This window comes from Acinonyx jubatus, chromosome E4 (assembly GCF_027475565.1).
Source record: "Acinonyx jubatus isolate Ajub_Pintada_27869175 chromosome E4, VMU_Ajub_asm_v1.0, whole genome shotgun sequence".
Lineage (NCBI taxonomy): Eukaryota > Metazoa > Chordata > Mammalia > Carnivora > Felidae > Acinonyx > Acinonyx jubatus.
In genome coordinates, this window is record NC_069395.1 from 64806719 (window position 1) to 64824893 (window position 18175).

At 39.5% G+C, this 18175-nt stretch overlaps 1 protein-coding gene across 3 annotated transcripts; it reads right to left on the minus strand.

The window, feature by feature from the left end:
• Nucleotides 1-1755: 1755 nt before the first annotated feature.
• On the minus strand, nucleotides 1756-18109 carry TFB2M (transcription factor B2, mitochondrial). Of its 3 annotated transcripts, none has more exons than XM_015064988.3 (8): nucleotides 17651-18109; nucleotides 16756-16844; nucleotides 12865-13018; nucleotides 12411-12559; nucleotides 9221-9307; nucleotides 6930-6992; nucleotides 4203-4366; nucleotides 1756-2156 (listed from the first exon to the last, which is right to left on the minus strand). In XM_015064988.3, the coding sequence occupies exons 1-8, from the start codon at nucleotides 17943-17945 to the stop codon at nucleotides 1982-1984; spliced, it is 1176 nt and encodes a 391-aa protein (XP_014920474.2). In that variant the 5' UTR covers nucleotides 17946-18109; the 3' UTR covers nucleotides 1756-1981. The 3 variants fall into 3 exon arrangements, with proteins under 3 accessions (XP_014920474.2, XP_026902051.1, XP_053065253.1); XM_027046250.2 differs by having other exon boundaries at nucleotides 4203-4246; nucleotides 17651-18100; XM_053209278.1 differs by lacking the exon at nucleotides 4203-4366 and having other exon boundaries at nucleotides 6930-7066; nucleotides 17651-18100.
• Nucleotides 18110-18175: the final 66 nt, after the last annotated feature.

The following is an 18175-nucleotide window of genomic DNA, read 5'->3' on the forward strand; positions in this document are numbered from 1 at the left end:
TGAGGTCCTTTGACAAAGTGTGTGTTTAACCCTGAATTACCTGGTACTAGGCCTTGCCATCACCAGGAATCACTCCACCTTCAGTATCTTATTCTTGCCCTATTATTATTTTAATGTTCATTTATTTTTGAGAGAGACAGAGCTCAAGCATGGGAGGGGCAGAGAGGGAGACACAGCCTCCAAAACAGGCTCCAGTCTCCGAGCTGTCAGCACAGAGCCTGACGCAGGGCTAGAACTCACAAACCTTGAGATCATGACTTGAGCTGAAGTCAGACATTTAACTGAATGAGCCACCCAGGTGCCCCTATTATTATTTTTAATGTTTGTTTTTGAGAGAGCAAGCGAGTGTGAGCGGGGGAGGGGCAGAGAGAGGGGAAGAAAGAAAATCTGAAGCAGGCTCCACGCTGTCAGTGCAAAGCCCGACGCAGGGCTCAAACCCACAAACCACAAGATCATGACCTGAGCTGAACGAGCTGAAGTCGGACATCCAACTGACAGCCACCCAGGCACCCCTGGTATCTGAATATTAGAGTTTAGTTACAAAGCTTCAGGAGGAATTTAGGCTGAAGGTCTAGCAGTGGAAGACTGAATGGTATGACAGTTTGGCAGATTATACAGTGGCAGGATAGGAATTACAAGAGAAAAAAGAGGATTCGGTTTCCAGCCAGATTGAATTGTAGACCAAAGACAATAGCAGGGAAGAACTGGTTTGGCTGAATGTTATTAAGACATGCCTTGCAAACAAGTTACTTAGTAACTCAGGTATTAAGAAGTATCATATTAAGAAGTATCATAATAGCAAACAGATCTGAGATTTGATGTCTCCGTTAAAACCTAGTGGCTTCTTCAATCAAAGATCTAAGAAAATATTCTTAATTTCATTTAGTTTCATGTAAAGGTCTAACTTCAAATGAACTTTCTTGATAGAACAAAAATTCAAGCGACTTTTGAATAGCAGAGTGAATTACTCACTGAAAGCACATCGTACATAACAGTTTAAAATGAAAAGCTTAGGGTCAATTTAATGTATCATTAGATAGAGACTAAAAAAAAAATCACAAAATCTTATTACTTAAAATATTTTAATTTCTAAAAAAGTTTAAAGCATATTAAAATTGAAATAATTTCATTGTACAGCACTTGATAATATAATTCAACAATTTGCAAAGTAAAACCACTTAAATCATTTTAATTTACTTTCTAAGCTTAATAATGTACAGTCTTTTGCCCTCCAAGAGGAAGCAAAAGATCAACAGTGTTAGTGGAATATTTAACTTAATACAAGGTAAGATAGTGGCGCCTGGGTGGCTCAGTCAGTTGGGCATCTGACTTCAGCTCAGGTCATGATCTTGCAGTCTGTGAGTTCAAGCCCCACGTCAGGCCCTGTGCTGACAGCTCAGAGCCCGGAGCCTGCTTCAGATTCTTCTCCATCTCCCTCTGCCCCTCCCTCACTCTCAGTGTGTCTCTCTCTCAAAAATAAAATAAAAACATAAAAAAAAAATTTTTTTTTAAATACAAGGTAAGATATTTGGCCAGAGGGATTTTTTTTTTTCAGTAGGCTCTACACCCAACGTGGGGATTCAACTCACAATCCTGAGATCAAGTCACACATTCTACTGACTAGGCCAGCCAGGCACCCTTGGCCAAAGGGATTTTTAAAACGAAATTTCATCTGGCAATACCCTACATCTACCAGTATACCTACAGGAGATAGAATTTAAAACAAAACAAATGCAATCTGATCAAATCCACAAGTAATACGGTGTTCATTTTATTTTTTGTGAATAAAATAGCAGTCGTTGTTTCATCCAATATACTCAAGGTATCAAGTTCAGAAGAAATGATCTGCCCACTCTGCCAAACAAGAGCAGTTATCTTCTGCTAAAAGCCTGCAAGCTTTACAAACCCAGTTCTCTTCCATTGGTGCCATAATTTCCAAATAAATAAGCAGTTCTCGCCAGCATGTGGGCAATCCAGTTCCCTACAAGATTATGTCTTCTATGCAGTCATCAAAGAGCCACCTACAAGATTCTCTGAAAGACTCTATAGTTTCAAAAAGCAGTTTAAAGTCTTCAGGGTACAGATCTGTTATTTTCATGTCTCCATCTTTCTCTATTTCCTTCAGTATAGCTACTGCATTAACTGGACTCAATGACCTGCAAAAGAAATACAAAGTAAGTCTGCTTAATTCCATCTTAGAACTGCAATTAATATTGGTAGAGATGGCTTCTACGCCCAATTTAAAATGCTTAACTTACGATATATAATCAATCTTGTTTGGTTTAAGAGCTTGCATATAATGTACAGCTTTTACTATTATTTCTAAAGTCTCATGGCTTACCTGTAACAAAAAGAGCAGATTTTGGCCTTCACGTGTTCTCATCAATTCCTACCAAAAAATCCAGTTTAACACTGCCCTTCAAAAACATTCTTTCGCCTACCTCTTTCATCTCTTAGTTCTCTTTGCAAAAACATCCGTAACATTTAGGTCCATGTAATAGTTTAAGAAGTACAAAGAGCAGAAACTGCTGTCCAACAGTTTTCAAACAGGGAATAGTTTTCACCTTTTTATGTGAAAATTACTAACGAATAAATTTTAAAGCAGAAAACTGCCTTATATATTAGCCTAGCAAGAAACCATCACTGAGCCTATGACAATAACAAGTAAATATTTATAATAAAATATTTTGGTGGAAAATTTTTCCGATACTTTTGGATTTTAGACAGAATTCTGGTCACAGGTGTAAACATGCTTTCAATTCAGAGGTCGCCAAGGGATTTTAACATTTTGCAACATGTTTACCATATTTATTGCTTATTTTCCTATATTCCTGATATTTTTTTTCAAAATAGTCACTACCACAAGGTGATAAGATGAAAAGGGTAGATTACTTTTACTGGTCTGATGCCACTTTTAACATTTATTTTTACACAAATATTGTTCAACCAACAGCTCACTCAGAGTCTCACCTATTCTCTGACAATACTTTGAATGACTATGGGCTGCATAGATTCCAAGGTGCAACGCATAACTTATAAAATTGTACACATCAGCCCATGTAAAAGTTGTAAGGATACCAATAGGTAGTAACAGCTAGAATGTTAATAAAGCTTTAGGTAGAAACACGAAGTCGGATCCAGGACAAGAGGACTAGAGGACTTTGGTTGGGAAATAAAACCACTAAGGAGAGACAATGACAAAAGGTAGATGGTGGGTACACCAGAAATGATGCTGCCTCCATCCCAGTCACCAGCAAGGAGTTCGTTCTTTTTATTAAGAAGAAGGCTTTTTTAATGTTTATTCATTTTTGAGAGAAGAGATGAGTGGGGGACGGGCAAAGAGAGAGGGAGACACAGAATCTGAAGCAGGCTCCAGCCCAGAGCCCGATGAGGGGAGATGAACTCTGGGAGATCATGACCTTAGCCGAAATCGGACACTCAACTGACTGAGCCACCCAGGTCCCCCTATTTTATTTTTTTAAATATTTTTGAGAGAGAGCACGCACAAGTGTGGGGTTAAGGGCAGAGAGAGAGGGAGATAGAGAGGATCCAAAGTGGGCTCTGCACTAACAGCAGAGAGCCTGATGTGTGGCTCAAACTCACAAACCACAAGGTCATGCCCTCAGCCGAAATTAAGAGTCGGATGCTCGACTGAGCCAGTCATGTGCCCCTCATTATTTTTTTAAATGTTTATTAATTTTGATAGAGCGAGTAATCAAGAATGAGCAGGAGACGGGGAGAGAGAGAGAGAGAGAGATTGAGAGAGAGAGAATCCCAAGAAGGCTCTGCACTGCCAGCACAGAGCCCGATGCAGGGCCTGAACTCACGAACATGAGATCATGACCTGAGGCAAAACCAAGAATCGGATGCTCAACCAACTGAGCCACCCAGGCACCTGCCCCATGGAGCCAGTTCTTCCCACAGGTCAATTCTGGGCATATCTCTGACAGAGATAGAACTGGTAGGCATCCCTAGTTGTTTTTCAAAGGAAAAAAAATTCAGCTTAGGAGATTATGTGGGAAATTGAATTTTATTTTTCTTAAAATATGCACCAAGGAAGGGTTTGGAAGATCTCTGGAGTGAAAACATGGTATCTCACTCTGTTAATCATGATACAGATATAGAAAATGGACCTCTAACATGAAAATCTAATTCTTATATTAAATTGCTACTTTATACTTGCTTTTATTCTTCTTACTTACTGTAAATGGTCCATGAGCGTGGCATGGCGCTTCATAAAACACTGCTTTAACATGTGAAAAAATATGTCATAATTAACAGATGTTAAATTTTCTGTAAATAAATTCTGAAGAGGAGTCAACTGAATAAAACACATGTTTTGTTTATTTATTTGTTCTAATGGTTCCTGGAGAGAGAAAGAAATAAGTTGTGTTAGCCACAAAATGTTGCCAGAGCGAGACATAGTGAACCTATTCCCACAAGCTGCCTGCTAGAAGAGGCAATCTCCAGAGCTGGAGGGCTCCTATGTGCTCTCGCTGTCTGTGTCAAGAATGCAAGGCCCTAACCACTGTTTACTTGGGCAGTTTCTCAGGGGGGTTTGCAGTGAGCCAGCTTAAGGGAGGAGATCATGTCTCTCCAGGACAAAGAAGCGGCTTGCTTAATGTCTGCTAGAAAAGAAGTGGGTTCCCCCAGCCCTGTGTTTCTATGTTGCAATGCAAACCTCTGCATTTACACCATCCAAATGAGCCATGGCACATTACCCCAGAGGACCCGAGGGCAAATACATTCTTTTGTCTGATGCAGGAGTCGGCCCTGGGGTAGTATCCTTTAAAGAGTAACAGGTTATTAACTTGTAAGCAGGGTAAAACCAAATCCCAAACATGACACCAACATGTACTGAACTTCTTTCTATACTGAGCAGATTGTAACGTTAAAAAAATATACTATGGTCCATGGCTGCCTGGTTTTCATATAGTATGAATCTACAAATGGTTTTTACATTTGGAAAGGATTGTTTAAAAAAAAAAAAAAAAAAGAATATGAACATGAAGACTATTATGTGGTCTACAAAGCTTAAAACATCTGCACATTGGCCCTTTACAGAAAAAGTTGGCCAGCCTGCTCTAGTACACAGTAGTCAGATTAAAATAAAAACTGCACATGCCTTGATGTAAGGTGAAGATGTTTTTTTCTCTAAAGTTATCCCTCACAAAGGAGGAAGGTCATCTGTTTAAGTCCTTTGGAAATCTCATGTGTTAGATAGTGATCCCTTATTTACTTATCCATCTATATATACACACATACACATTTATATTTTTTAATTTTTTAATGTCTTAGTTTAACTTATTTTGAGAGAGACAGAAAGAGAGAGAGAGAGCATGAGCAGGGGAAGGGCAGACAGAGAAGGAGAGAGAGAATTCCAAGCAGGCTCTGCTCTGTCAGTGCAGAGCCCAATGCAGGGCTCAATCCTATGAACCATGAGATCACAACCTGAGACAAAATCAAGAGTTGGACATGCTTAACCAACTGAGCCACGCAGGTGTCCCTTTCTTTTTTATATGTTTTTATTTATTTTTTCATTTTATGTGAGAGAGAGAAGAGCATTTGTGTGGGGAAGGACAGAGGGGCAGAAGGAGACAGAGACAATCTTAAGGACGTCCATTCCATGCCCAGCTCGGAGCCCCAACACATGTGAGATCATGACCTAAGACGAAATCAAGAGTTTGACACTTAACTAACTGAGCCACCCACCTCCCCCCACAATTTTTAAATATATATATATTTATATATAAATATAAATTATATAAATTATATATAATATAAATTAAATATAAATATAAATATAAATATAAATATAAATGTAAATGTAAATAAATATATATATTTGTGGAAGACAAATTAGCCTGAAAAAGAAAACTTCAATCAATTCTGGTTTCTAGCTGTGGATGCCTACAGTTGATTGGGGGGGGGGGGGGAAGGGATCAGTGAAATTAAAAACTGTTTACTGGGTACTATAATGATAAGCTGGGACTAGGGCATCATTAGCATTTAATCCTAAAGTGAAACTTTTGAATTGACTCCAAAAATTATTTTTGAAAATTCAACTACTTTGTTCCAATTTCACTACAAGCACCCCTAATATAAAGTAAATGGAGAATAACTTTAGAACATCACCACTTCGGTTCTTTAGAGAGGGAAAAAAAACAAACACAAGCCCTACCCCCCCCCAGATAAGAAACAAGACATACTGATTCATCAAACATATGACGAATTCAATCCTTATAGTTAGTAATATTACAAATTTCTGACTTTTAGTTTATCAAATTAGTTGGACACTAAAATGATCATATTTTCCAAATCTGAGATATACTTCTATCTCAAGAGAGATAAAAATGAAGTCAAATTCTGTTTAAGCTCTTACTATGCTAACTAGGATCCATGTACAATCAGCTGACAAATACAACTCTTCAAAAATAATGAGAATTGTAAAAAAAAATGTTTATGATTTATATTGATAGAGACAGCAGGAGAGAGGGCACGCAAGCAGGGAAGGGGCAGAGAGAGAGGGAGAGAGAGAGAATCCCAACCAAGCAGGGCTTGCATTGTCAGCACAGAGCCCAACACAAGGCTCAATCCCAAGAACCAGAGATCATGACCCAAACTGAAATCAAGAGTCGGACACTTAACCAACTGAGGCACTAGGTGGCTCAGTTGGTTTAGCATCCGACTTCTGCTCAGGTCATGATCTTACAGTTCGTGGGTTCAAGCCCCGCATCAGGCTTGCTGCTGTCAGCACGGAGCCCTATTCAGAATCTCTGTCCCCCTCTTTCTCTGCCCTACTCCCCAGTAGTTCCCTCTCTCTTTATCTCTCAAAAATGAATGTTTACTTAAAAAAATTTTTAAGTAAATACAGAATACCAAATGTTCCATTTAGAGGAAAAAAAGGAAGGTTATTTATTAATTCTTACCTTATTCTTCGACTTTTTTGGTCCCCCAGCTTGGTTATATATGCTGAATGAGGACCAAGGCTCCTTGAGGGAAGATAAACAAAACCAAAACATTTCTTTGAGTTTTCTGCAGTCAAAGTGTCCCAGATTATTACTGGCTTTAAACAACAGAACAAATCAAATCTGAGTCATCATTCTAACTGGATTTAAGAAAAACAACTGGGATAGTTAAATCATAAATATCCCTCTTCTGTTTTTTTAGATGAAGAGAAAGAAAATCAAAGGTCTATCCAGATATTGGGAATTCCCTTATCTGGAAAGACTCATCCTTAATACAGTTATGCAAATAGGTCCTTAAGTTATCTCAATAGCTAAGATTTCCACATTAGACTCACAATCAGGTTAGGGACCATCACATCAACACTGAGGTTAATGAGTGGCCAAAGTCAACATAGGCCTTTGAAAACAAACACTGCAGAACAACCAAAAAGACTCTCCTGAAAGCTTACTTTGCCAGGAGGCCTTTATGAAGAAAGCAGCAGATAGCCTGGATGATAGAAGAGGCCCAGGTAAAAAGGCAGGCAACAGAATGAGAGATCACTGAGGTAAGAAAGGATTTCAGGGACACCAAGAACTGCAGTACCAAGGTCACAATATACAAGTGCAGGGTCAGTGCTGTGAACGCTAGCGTGAAAAGAGTTCTGCAAATACAGGAACATGACGAGAGCATGACAGATACAAAAGACAAGGAACAGAGATCCAATCTAAGAACCTCACGTATTGGAGAAGAAAAAACAGAATTGGAACAAAAACTGAAGTCGAATGGGTAACATTCTAACAACTGAGTATGCACACTGACAGGCCTAACGTGTTCCTGGACAAAAGCAGGGAAGGGACTACATGGAGATACACATGGCAAATTTAAAAATGAAACCAACACCTCCCTCGAAGCACAAGGGCCCATCAAATATATAAACATACATCCAATAAAAACTCTAATCTACTAAAATAAAAAAGACAAGGACAAATTATGGCATGAAAGAAATAGCGGTCGTTAGTTTTTTCTTCACTCCGGCCCATTGCTATGAATAGAGGAGCCACTAGTCCTATGTGGCTATTGAACACTTGAAACATGTCTAGTCTGAATGGAGATGTGTTACGTGTGAAATACACACTGAACTTCAAAGGCCTAGAACATAAAGAAAGCAAATTATGTAATAACCAATTATAACATACTGATTGTACACTGAAATGACAGTATTTTGATCAAGAAGGTTAAATCAAACACATTAAAATTAGTTTCACCTGTTTTTTCCTTTTAATGAATGTTGCTACTATTAAACCTAAAATACGTGGCTCACGTTATATTTTTATTAGACAACTCTGATCTTGCTTAAAGAAATAAACTAAAAAGGGGAATACTCTGTAGTGAGGTTTTAAATGGCCATTAAAAACTTACGAAAAATGTCTACTGACAAGAGAAAAACTTACCATTAACTATTACTAGTAAGTAAGAAATACAAGATACAAAGTAATATAATCTCCACTATGTAAAGAATAAAAACAAAAACTGAGGAACAAGAAAAGGCTACAAATATGCTACAAATGTCAATATTGACCTCTGGGTGGCAGAATGGTAGTGGTGACTTTTAAAAAATTCTTCTTTCCTTCCTTCCTTTTCTTTCCTGGTCTCACATTTTTACAATAAGCCTATATTATTTTTATGATCTGAGAAAAATATAAATATGTGACAAAAACATAATTATCTTCAATAGCTAGGAAAAAATAAAATTAATTTTTAATTTTTCTCCATTTATTGGTCAAAGAAATGTAGCCTCTTTTTTTTTTTTTCTTAGAGAGGGGTGCACATGAGCAAGGGGCAGAGACAGAGAGACAGAGAGGGAGAGAAAGAAGTGGGGCTTGAGCTCACCTGATGTGGGGCTCAAACTCATGAACTGTGAAAACATGACCTGCGCTGATGTCAGATGCTTAACAACTGAGCCACCCAGGCGACCAAAATGTAGTTTCTTTAAAAACAATGAAGTTCTGGGGCACCTGGGTGGCTCAGTCAGTTAAGCATCAACTTCAGCTCAGGTCATGATCTCACAGTTTGTGAGTTCGAGCCCTGCATCGGGCTCTGTGCTGATGGCTCGGAGCCTGGAGCCTGCTTCGGATTCTGTGTCTCCCTCTCTCTCTCTGCCCCTCCCCTGCTTATGCTCTCTCTCTGTCTCTCAAAGGTAAATAAATAAACTAAAAAAAAAAAAAAAAAAAAAAAATGAAGTTCTGTTGCAATCTAGAAGGATTTTACTTACCACATGCAGAAGCTTAATCTCACAAGCTACTTGCCAGAGCACACTTAATGGTTGATACAGGTTATTTTGGGGATCTGCCACCAGTTTCTAATGAAAAGAAAATAAGTTGCACGTATACATGAATATGATCAATCAAATTCAAATTTTGATCTTAAAAGTATTATCTTAATAGTATCTGGAAATTGAAGAAAATCAGAATTAAATGCAAAATCTTAACTGTAACACTTCAAGGAAGAGAAGGTCTTTTTAAATTTTCACATTGAAATACATCACCATGTACACTTAAAATATAATGTATGTGGGATTGATTTCCTTTAGCCATCCCTGATAGCCATGCCCCTACCAGGGCAAAATCTCATTAAAGCAAAAAACGAAACAAAAATATCTAATTACACGGAGAACAAGGGTGTTAGAACTATGTATCAGGTAGCCTAGTAAATTCTGAGTCAAGAATTGTCCATGTCCAGGCTGACACTTGAAGGCTGAGCGCTTGGCAGTGAATGAGAGGGCAGCACACAGACCGAGCAAACCACATGTGAAAAGGCCCACAGTAAAAAAAAGCATTAGAACATTTCCTAATAGCAAGATGAAATCTGATGAAGCACTTCCCGTTTCTCTTCCTTCACGTAGATGATGTACATACAGCCTCAAGGTTCTGAGTCCCCCACGCTTCTCATGGACAGTCACTATTTCTCTACCGAGTCTTGGGGAGTAAACCACCTTTTCATGTCTTGCTCCACCATCCTGACCCATAACTCTTATAGACGAGTAAGCATCTTGTGTTACAATGGGTTAAAAGATTTTTTTTACTCTCATTTTTATTATTTTTTAATATAATTTGTCAAACTGGCTTACATACAACACCCATTGCTCATCCCAACAGGCGCCCTCCTCAATGCCCATCACCCACTTTCCCCTCTCCCCCACCCCCATCCACCCTCAGTTTGTTCTCTGTATTTAAGAGTCTCTTGCGGTTTCCCTCCCTCCCTCTCTGTTTGTAACTATTTTTTCCCCTTCCCTTTCCCCATGGTCTTCTGGTAGGTTTCTCAAGATCCACATATGAGCAAAAACATACGATACCTGTCCTTCTCTGACTGACTTATTTCACTAAGCATAATACCTACAATGGATTAAAAGATTAATAACATGAAGCATTCTGAGCAGAAAGGAAACATTACTCTCAAGACACTATCAAGAACTTCAGAAGGCCCTTGAATTTCAGAGAACAGAGTCGAAAAACCCTAAGTATTCCTGTTAGAATACATGAATTCAGCAAAGTTGCAGGATATAAAAACAACACACAAAGGTCAGTCGTATTTCTATGTTAACAATCAACAATCTGAAAAGGAAATTAAGAAAACTTCATTTACAACAGCACCAAAAAGAGTAAACTACTTAGGGATCAACTTAAAGAAGGAGGTGAAGGATTTGTACACTGAGAACTACAAAACACCTAATGAAAGAGATTAAACACAAGTGGAAAGACAACTTGTGTTCACGGATCGGAAGACTTATCAATGTTAAGATATCAATGTTACCCACAGTGATCTACGGATTCAGTGCAATCCCTATCAAAATCCCAAGGGTGTTTTTTTCACAGAAACAGAAAAACCAGTCCTGAGATTCATATGGAATCTCGAGGGACACTGAATAGCCTAATGTAATAAAATAAGAGAGCCCAGAAACAGACCCTAATGTGTATGGTTTAATGATGTTTTGACAAGGGCATCAAGGTCATTCATCGGGGAAAGCACAGTCTTTTCAACAAAGGATGCTGGGAAAACTGAATACCCGCATGCACAAGAATGAAGTTGGACCCTTACCCAACACCATATAAAAAAGTAACTCAAAATGGATCAAAGACCTGAATGTAAGAACTGAAACTTACAAAACTCTTAGAACATAAGAAAAAAGCTTCCTGACATTGGATTTGACAGTGATTCCTCAGCTATGACACCAAAGGCACAGACAGAAAGAAGAAAAAAATAGACAAACCGGCCTTCATCACAATAAAAAACTTCGGGAATCAATGTGCACAATCAACAGTGTACAGCGACACCCCACAGATGGGGAGAAAACGCCTGCAGGTATTTCATGTATCCAAACAGGGATTTATCACGAGAATATATAAATAACTCCTAAAGCTCAACAACAACAACAACAACAACAACAACAACCCCAAAACGGCAAAGGACCTTAGCAGACATTCCTAACACAAACGGTCTACGAGCACCTGAAAAGATGTTCAACGTCACTAATCAAATCAAAAGCACAATGAGACACTACCTCACCTCATTACAATGGGTATCATAAACAGAAAACAAATGTTGAGAGACAACGGAGAAACTGGAATTCCTGTGCACTGCCGGTGGGAACGTAAAATAGTGCAGCTGCTGTGGAAAACGGTAGGGTGGCTCCCCCAGAGTTGAAAAATAGGATTGCCACACGATCCAGCAATGCCACCCCTGGGTATACAGCCAAATGTACTACAAGCAGACCCTGGAAGACAGACTTGCAACCAAAGCTCACGGCAGCATCATTTACGACAACCAAAAGCGGGAGCGACCCAAACGTTCGCGGACACATGAACGAATAAACAAAAGGCGGTGCGCGTGTATGTCCATATATGATATACGATGGAGTATTACTCGGCCTTAAAAAGAAAACAAAATTCTGACACGCTACAGCTTGGAAGAACTCCAAAGGCATTACACTAAGTGAAGTCGGACACTAAACGCGCTACTCTATCATTCCACTTACACGAAGGACCTAGAATAGTCAAATTCATGGACTATTCTGTGAATAGTCATAGAAGCAGAACACTGTGTGCTAGAGACTCGGGAAGGGGGAGGTGGGGAGTTGATGTTTAATTTGGTATGGGATGATGAACAACTTCAGAGAAGAAACAGATGGTGGTTAACGGCTGGACCACAACGTGAACAGACTTAACGCCACTGAACCGGACGCTTTGAAACTTAAAATGATAAATATTATACCTTGTATGTTTAACCACAAAAAAAAAACTTAAAAAAATCAAACCTAAAGACTGCTCTATAGAAATTTAAAAACAATCTCAACACTCTCAAGTGTCATGAGCTCAAATTAAAGTCACACAGATTAAGACTACGCAGACAAAAATCACAGGACTCTTTCAAAACAAAAGCTACTCAGTGACTTGTTAATAACCTACCTCATATTCCTTCTCAGCAATAAACATATTTAGCTGTACTCGTCCATAACTGTATATAGAAGTAGAAGAATACAGGTCATACAAAAGTTTCCAAAGTATCTTTTTCTCATTTTTAGCTGGGAAGATTCCAACTACTCTTAATGGGTTATCTGTTAAGAACACAAGGAAAAATATTTGAATAAATTGTTTAAATTTCTTCCAAAGATCATATTTTATTGAGTCAAACCAAGTTAACAAACTATCATTTCAATTACAACTCAGGTACGGCATCTTTCCTCGATAGGGAACTTGGCCTCTGCAGAACGGCTCTAAGTGTATTCATGTGAGTGGAAAGCCATAGTCAACACAAACTATACCATCTGGACAGTACACGGATCTCTTTAACAGACAAGGTGTACTGCTAGAGAAAGGTGGCAAATTATGAGGCATTTGAGACAGTGAATGACAAAATTACCTTCTGACCAAGGAAGTGCTTCTATTCCCAAATTCTGAAAAAGTGTTTCTGAAAGCATAATGGGAGGTTTTACTATTCCAGAATTTCTAGGATCCAGTTTAAAGAAGTCACAGTGGACCACTTCCAGTTTTCTATTCACCTTTTTTCGCAGCGACTAAAGACAGAGAGACATGTTTAAGATTTTCAGTGATATGCAAACTCGGTAACAATTCAAAGATCTACTTCAAAAGATTTACCCTAAAAATTAACATAATTAAGAGAAATTAAATAATGCCGGAAAAGTGATGAACACACAATATTACTAAGAGAAAGCTCCCAACACAAAAATCTTTCAAGAAACTCTTACTCATCCTTTTTTCTTTTTAAATTTTTTTAATGTTTACTTATTTTTGAGAAAGAGAGAGAGCATGTGAGCCGGTGAGGGGCAGAGAGAGGGAGATACAGAATCCGAAGCAGGCCCCAGGCTCTGAGCTGTCAGCACAGAGCCCGACACGGGGCTCAAACCCACCAACTGTGAGATCATGACCTAAGCAGAGTTGGGCGCTTAACCAACTGAGCCACCCAGGTGCCCCTCATTCTTTTTTCTCTAATCTGAAGTTACAAAAAAATCAAAGAGGGCACTACGATGTGCTATATATAACGAGGTTCTCATGCACAGAAAATTCTGTTGATATATACCAAAGTTTCAAGAATGTGCAATTTAAAGTTACAAAACAAAAAATCTAATTATTTTTAAGTGCTTGACTACAACCTCTAAATATTATTTAAATCTAGTAAATTCTAACAATCATTTTCGAGGGGACCCTTGAGAATGACAGAAGCAACAGCCTGGGTGGAAACCATTTACTTTTGCTCATGTTAGTCCTGAGACACCTGTTAGGCAGTCCAAGTGGAGACGTCAGGCAGAAAGTTGTAGGCCTGACGGGGGGGATCAGTGGAATGGTCCAGGCTAATGACATAAAGTGGTGAGAACTGGCTTGTTGAAGGTTATTAAACCCAGGGGTGCAGAGGAGACCCCCTAGGGAGAATCACAGGAGACTAGGCCTGAGGATGGAGTAACTAACCCCGAGGTCTCACAAGAAGTTGACAAGAAGTAAAAAATGTGAGGCAGAAAACCAGAAGAGTGTGGTGTTAGGCCAGCTAGAGAAAAAGAACACTCACTGGATGGATATCTTACAAACAGATCATCTTGAAAGTCCTACAAATTGTTCTATATATACAGCAATAAAGTAACCTCACAAATTACTCAAGCATCGTATTTTAATCTTTGTAACTAAGAAAATCTAATGAATTTTGGTTTGATAGGAATGTAAGAATGCACACTTTAAGACTTTGTTCCCGGGGCGCCTGGGGGGCTCGATCAGTTAAGCGTCCAACTTTGGCTTAGGTCATGATCTCGCTGTTTGTGAGTTCGGGCCCTGCATCGGGCTCTGGGCTGACAGCTCGGAGCCTGGGGCCTGCTTCGGATTCTTCATCCTCCTCTCTCTGCCCATCCCCCCACCCCAGCTCTGTGAGGGGAAAGTCTCTCTCTCTCTCAAAAATAAACAAACAAAAAAGACCTTGCTCCACTCGTACTTTGCAAGTACATGTTGGTTTTTGCATCTATCGCTTACCATGCAATAATGGTAATGACAATAACAGCCAAAACGCCAAAATAATTTAGTTCCACAGTAATAGTGAAATCACCTTTTAAAATTGAACTTGGTCGCATTTAGGATTCAAAGACAGGAAGCAGTTTATCTTATTTCAATTACGACAAGATTCTTTACAAGTAGGTATTACTGTCTCTATTTTCCGTAAGAGAAAAGGAAAAGCCAAAGTCAAACAGGTTAAATTACTTAATTGCCAGAGAGTCTTAAAGGTGGCGAGGGCTAGAGCTGACATTCAGGCTGATCTGAAAAGACTGTTGTCTCTCTGCTGAAATACCATACAGCTTACCACAGAAGCTATCTCTTCAGCTGAACATGTACAGCTATTTCTGCAACAACAGTTTCCATTTTCAGCAGGGATATATTATGATTTATTATCATAGGCTACAATTTGAAAACTATCTCTAGCACATCTAGACAGGAAAACAAACTGTTCCCACTAGAAACACTGTTAATGCAGAGTCTTGGGAATTTATGAGAGAGGGTGGGGGTTCTAAAGTTAGATAAAAATCCTAAGCCTTCATCATCTTTGAAAAATCTTTTCAGTGTTTAGAAACAAACTCTGGGGGGCTAGAAGCAATGTCTGCTAAGAGCACCACTTTAAAGCTGGGATTTAGGGCCACAAAACTTCTATTTAAATGGTTCCTTCTCATTTATTCTGGCAGATAGATGAATTCACACAAAACCTTATTTGAATGGTTTTTCACTCCATCATAATGATGGTTAATAAGAGTGAAAGAACAGGTACTAAGGGCTGAGCTCAAGTTAGTGTTGAGCAGAGAGGGGGAAAGAGGAGTCAGAAAGAAAATAAAAGCCTGAACTGGAACATGAACTAGTTCTAATCAAAGACTGGATTTAGTCAAAGATGGATTTTGTGCTTACATTGTAGTTTCAGGAAACTTTATGACTAATATTCCTGTAAGAAATACTGTATGTCATGACCTTTCTAGCCCCCAACCTTCCATCTTCCACTCAATCATTGTTTTCAAATGAACACTTTCCTTGATCGTACAAAAAAGCAACTATTGTGTTATAGGATAAGAAAGTAAATAAAAAGACATTTTAATGCCATCTTAATTATTTTGTGAACATGCAGACCACTCTTCAAAAGTCGGCCTTTTATAAGGGATCAAAATAAAAGCTTTCAATTCCCAAAGTGAAACTGAAATTACAGGTGGCTATGTTTACTAAATCACACTTCATGATCTTGTTATTTATTTATTTGTTTATTTATTTATTTATTTATTTTATTTGGTGGGGGGTAGAGAGGGGGAGAAAGAGAATCCCAGGCAGGCTCCACACTGTCAGTGCAGAGCCTGATGTGGGGCTCAAACTCACGAACCCACACTTCATGATCTTCAGTCTTTTAATAATCTTGTCTTTTAAACTCTTCATGGTTTTGGAATTCCAGTAGATTCAGCGTCAATTCAATAACCTGGAAAACCTTGATTTCTTTTCAAAGCAATCATTTGTACAGTAACAACCATCTAACATACACAGTTGTATTAAAAAATTAAGAAAAAAAGGATTTGGTACATTTTCATAATTTTTTGTTGTCATCCTGCACTTTTAAATCATTCCATTTCACATGGTTTCAGAAATTTAGCACAGAGAGGTATAAGGTTCCTAAACTGAATCCAGAGACTTAAGGAGGGAGGGGAAAGAGAAGGAAGGAGGCTGGCAGTGAGGTAAGGAATGTCCACTTCACTATTCTGTGAAGGAATCTGCTATACAAGGAAGCAGAATTCACTGAAAAATCCATTTGGATAATGCTTTCACTGCATGCAATTGTATCTGACTATACCACACCTTCCTTGCCTCTGAAGCCCTAAATCCAGAGTTAACAAGAGTCCCGTTGATCTAATCGTAGCACTCCAATTAGATTCTAAGTTCACAGAAAGCAGAGGCACGGGATACCCTACTAGAGATGAGGAAAGAACCCTGGAGATACCAGTTATACACTTTGTTCAGTCCCCCATCTAGTCTGTAGCAGAGGTACACCCAGAGAATAAATCTCAGGACTCCAATCGCTTAGTCATTCAATGAGCATAGATACCGTGATATTATCACTTACTGATACTTACTATACCATGCTCTAGTCACCGGGGATAACAATGTATGTACAGCATGGCCCCTAAAAGTGAGTCTAAAAAAATAAATTGTGTGCTTGTTACTTTCCTAAATACTCAAAGATAGCTGACTGAGCAATAATTTTTTTTTTTTTTAGAAACTAAAAATATACCTGCAAATGTGGAAGAAAAGTTCTGTTACACTCAAGGGCAATCACTTTGGCCTGGCTTTCAAGTAATGCTTGGGTCAGGATTCCAGGACCTAGTATATTAACAGAACAAAACGTTCATTTGCAAAAGAAACAATTTCTTTCAATATCATTTACTAAAGTAGATATTTTACCTGTATTATCTAATTTTGATTCCCACACCATCCCCAAAGTAGATATTACACTTTTTATTCACATGTAAGGAAACTGGGGATTAGATAACAGCATTTGCCTCAACACAGCTGATAAGCAGTGCTGCTGGACTTTGAATCCGTTCTGTCAAAGCCTGAAAAGCCTCTCAATCACAAAGTTTTACTATGTCTTGGAAAAACAAACAAGAAAAGGTGCCTTTAGCGTACCAATTATTCATGGACTACCCAGATACCCTAACCACGAAAGATACTGTAAAACCTAAACAAAACAGACCCACGACAGAAAGTGCTACTTTAAACAAGTATTTTTCAGGAGCGACTGGCTGGCTCACTCAGAAAACTGTGAGACTCTTGATCTCAGAGTTCGAGCCCCACGCTGGGTGTAGAGATTACGTACATAAATAAACTTTAAATCTTATGTTCTGACATCCTGCTATGGTCTCTAGGACACCTATACAAAGGTTAGATAAAAGTTCTGGGCGGGGGGCGCTTGCAAGTATTTTGAGGAGATGGTAAAAGCTAAGAGCAGGTATTACCAAATGTGTGTAAAGTGCAAATTGCTGCAGAAATATTTCATGGTGTCATGATTACCACAGTCCATACAAGCTGCTTCAAGGGGCCAGGTCTTAAACAGCATCGCGTGGGCAACCAGTACAATAGGCACTAGTCACGAACGTTCAAGAAAACGCAGTCCACGACGGACTCACCTGGATTGCACTCCAGGAAGAGCTGGTGACGGTTTCTGTTCTCTTTCTGCAGTATCTGCACCAAGGTCGTGGCGAGTTTCGGATTGGTTATGTAACTCCGGGGCTCTGAGCGGTTCTTGGGCAGCCACGAGGGCGAGTCTCTGAAACCCTGGCTGGGCGACAGCTGCGGGTGGAGGTCGGACAAGCCGCGGCGGTTCCGCGCCCGGACGCTCTTCCACCTCGCCGCTCCGGACCCCAAAACGCAAAAGCGACCAGCGCCGGCCAAGGATGACAGCATCAGCCGCGGGACCGACATCCTCGCCCTCTAACGTCTGTCCCAATGTCGCCCGGGGTCGTCACATCGTCAACGAACTCCGTACAGGACACCCCACGTGCCACACCTGCCTACCACCCTACTAGGGCGGGTGGTACTAAACACTACAAACCGCGCATGCGAACGCTCCCTTCTTCTTGCCACTTCCCTCACTTCCGCTTCCGTCCGGGTGCAGTCGCCGGAGGATTGTGAGTGGACGGACGTGGAGAGAG

What these genes read in the sequence shown, in the direction of transcription:
- TFB2M (XM_015064988.3), bottom strand. Translation starts at nt 17,945, where the DNA reads ATGTCGGTCCCGCGGCTGATGCTGTCATCCTTGGCCGGCGCTGGTCGC. An exon ending in TTGCTGAGAAGGAATATGAG is followed by an intron (nt 9,308 to 12,410) that starts GTAGGTTATTAA and finishes TCTTTTCATTAG; the next exon opens with AAACTGGTGGCAGATCCCCA. An exon ending in AGATTAAGCTTCTGCATGTG is followed by an intron (nt 6,993 to 9,220) that starts GTAAGTAAAATC and finishes TCTTCCCTCAAG; the next exon opens with GAGCCTTGGTCCTCATTCAG.